We start from the raw sequence: 976 nt of genomic DNA, 5'->3' as shown, positions 1-976 counted from the left end.
CACTGGATTCCTTATTAAAAGGAAATGTTAGTCACTGAGTAAGACTCCGTTTTTTGTTTATTTATTTTGTGGAATTCACTTAAAATGAAAGGAAATATATATTGTTTATTTTTTTCTGTTTTTTTTTCCCCCACTTATTTGTATATTGTTATTATCCCCTTTACTCCATATTGTGCGTGTTTTGTTTTTCTGCATTATGTCATGGTAGGTTTTTGCTCTGTCATGTTATTTCTTTTTTTCTCTTTCTCTCTCTGTCTACATTTACACACACAGAGACTCAGATTGCAGTGATCCTCAGTGATATTTAATAACAAGAATGTCCATGTTGCCGTGCCGTGTGTTGTGTCTGTTGGCCATTGTGCTCTGCTGTGTGGGTGTGGCTCATGCTGAATCTGCTGCTGATGATTATCCAGATAGTTTCCAAGGATTTGTTGAGCGGGCGAGAAAGATAGTTAACAAGACTTTGAGACTGAAGGAGGAGTGCGTGAACGCCGGCATGGCTGCTCTAAAGGCAGCGGATGAAGCTCAACTATTTGTTGATACCACAAAGGAGAAACTGGAAAACATTGCTGCTGATCAAGAAGAGGTAAAAAGAACGAAGATTAAAGGTGATGAACTCATTGAAAATGCAATGAAGGCTGCAGAAAAAGCAAAAGAATTAGCCGACAAAATTTTTGAAAGTAAAACTGAAAATGAAAAAAAAACGGCTGTTCTCTTTCAGGAAGAACTAGATAAGGCAAGGGAAGTATTTAAAGATGCAGAAAACGCGGCACATGATGCTGAACAACATGCCGAAAAAGCGGTAAAGCTTGCTTTTCTTGTATTGGAAGTCCTACAGAAACTCGAAGCCGCAGTTGCTGCTGCCAAAGAGAAGGGGAAAGAAAAACAGGTGGAGCCTCAGCCACAGGAACAGACAAATGAAACATCTCTTCTACCCAATAATGCTTCAATAACGAATGGCACCAAACGAAATGAC

The 976-nt window shown here is 39.1% G+C and overlaps 1 protein-coding gene across 1 annotated transcript; it reads left to right on the top strand.

Moving 5' to 3' along the window:
* Positions 1-316: 316 nt before the first annotated feature.
* On the top strand, positions 317-976 carry TM35_000841140 (uncharacterized protein; the record flags this gene model as incomplete). The annotated part of the gene is made up of 1 exon (XM_029031424.1): positions 317-976. A coding segment is annotated over one exon (660 nt), but the record flags the coding sequence as incomplete, so codon positions are not given.

Source organism: Trypanosoma theileri (assembly GCF_002087225.1).
Source record: "Trypanosoma theileri isolate Edinburgh chromosome Unknown TM35_Tth_84_V1, whole genome shotgun sequence".
NCBI classification, from domain to species: domain Eukaryota; phylum Euglenozoa; class Kinetoplastea; order Trypanosomatida; family Trypanosomatidae; genus Trypanosoma; species Trypanosoma theileri.
This window is presented reverse-complemented; position numbering and strand designations above follow the sequence as displayed.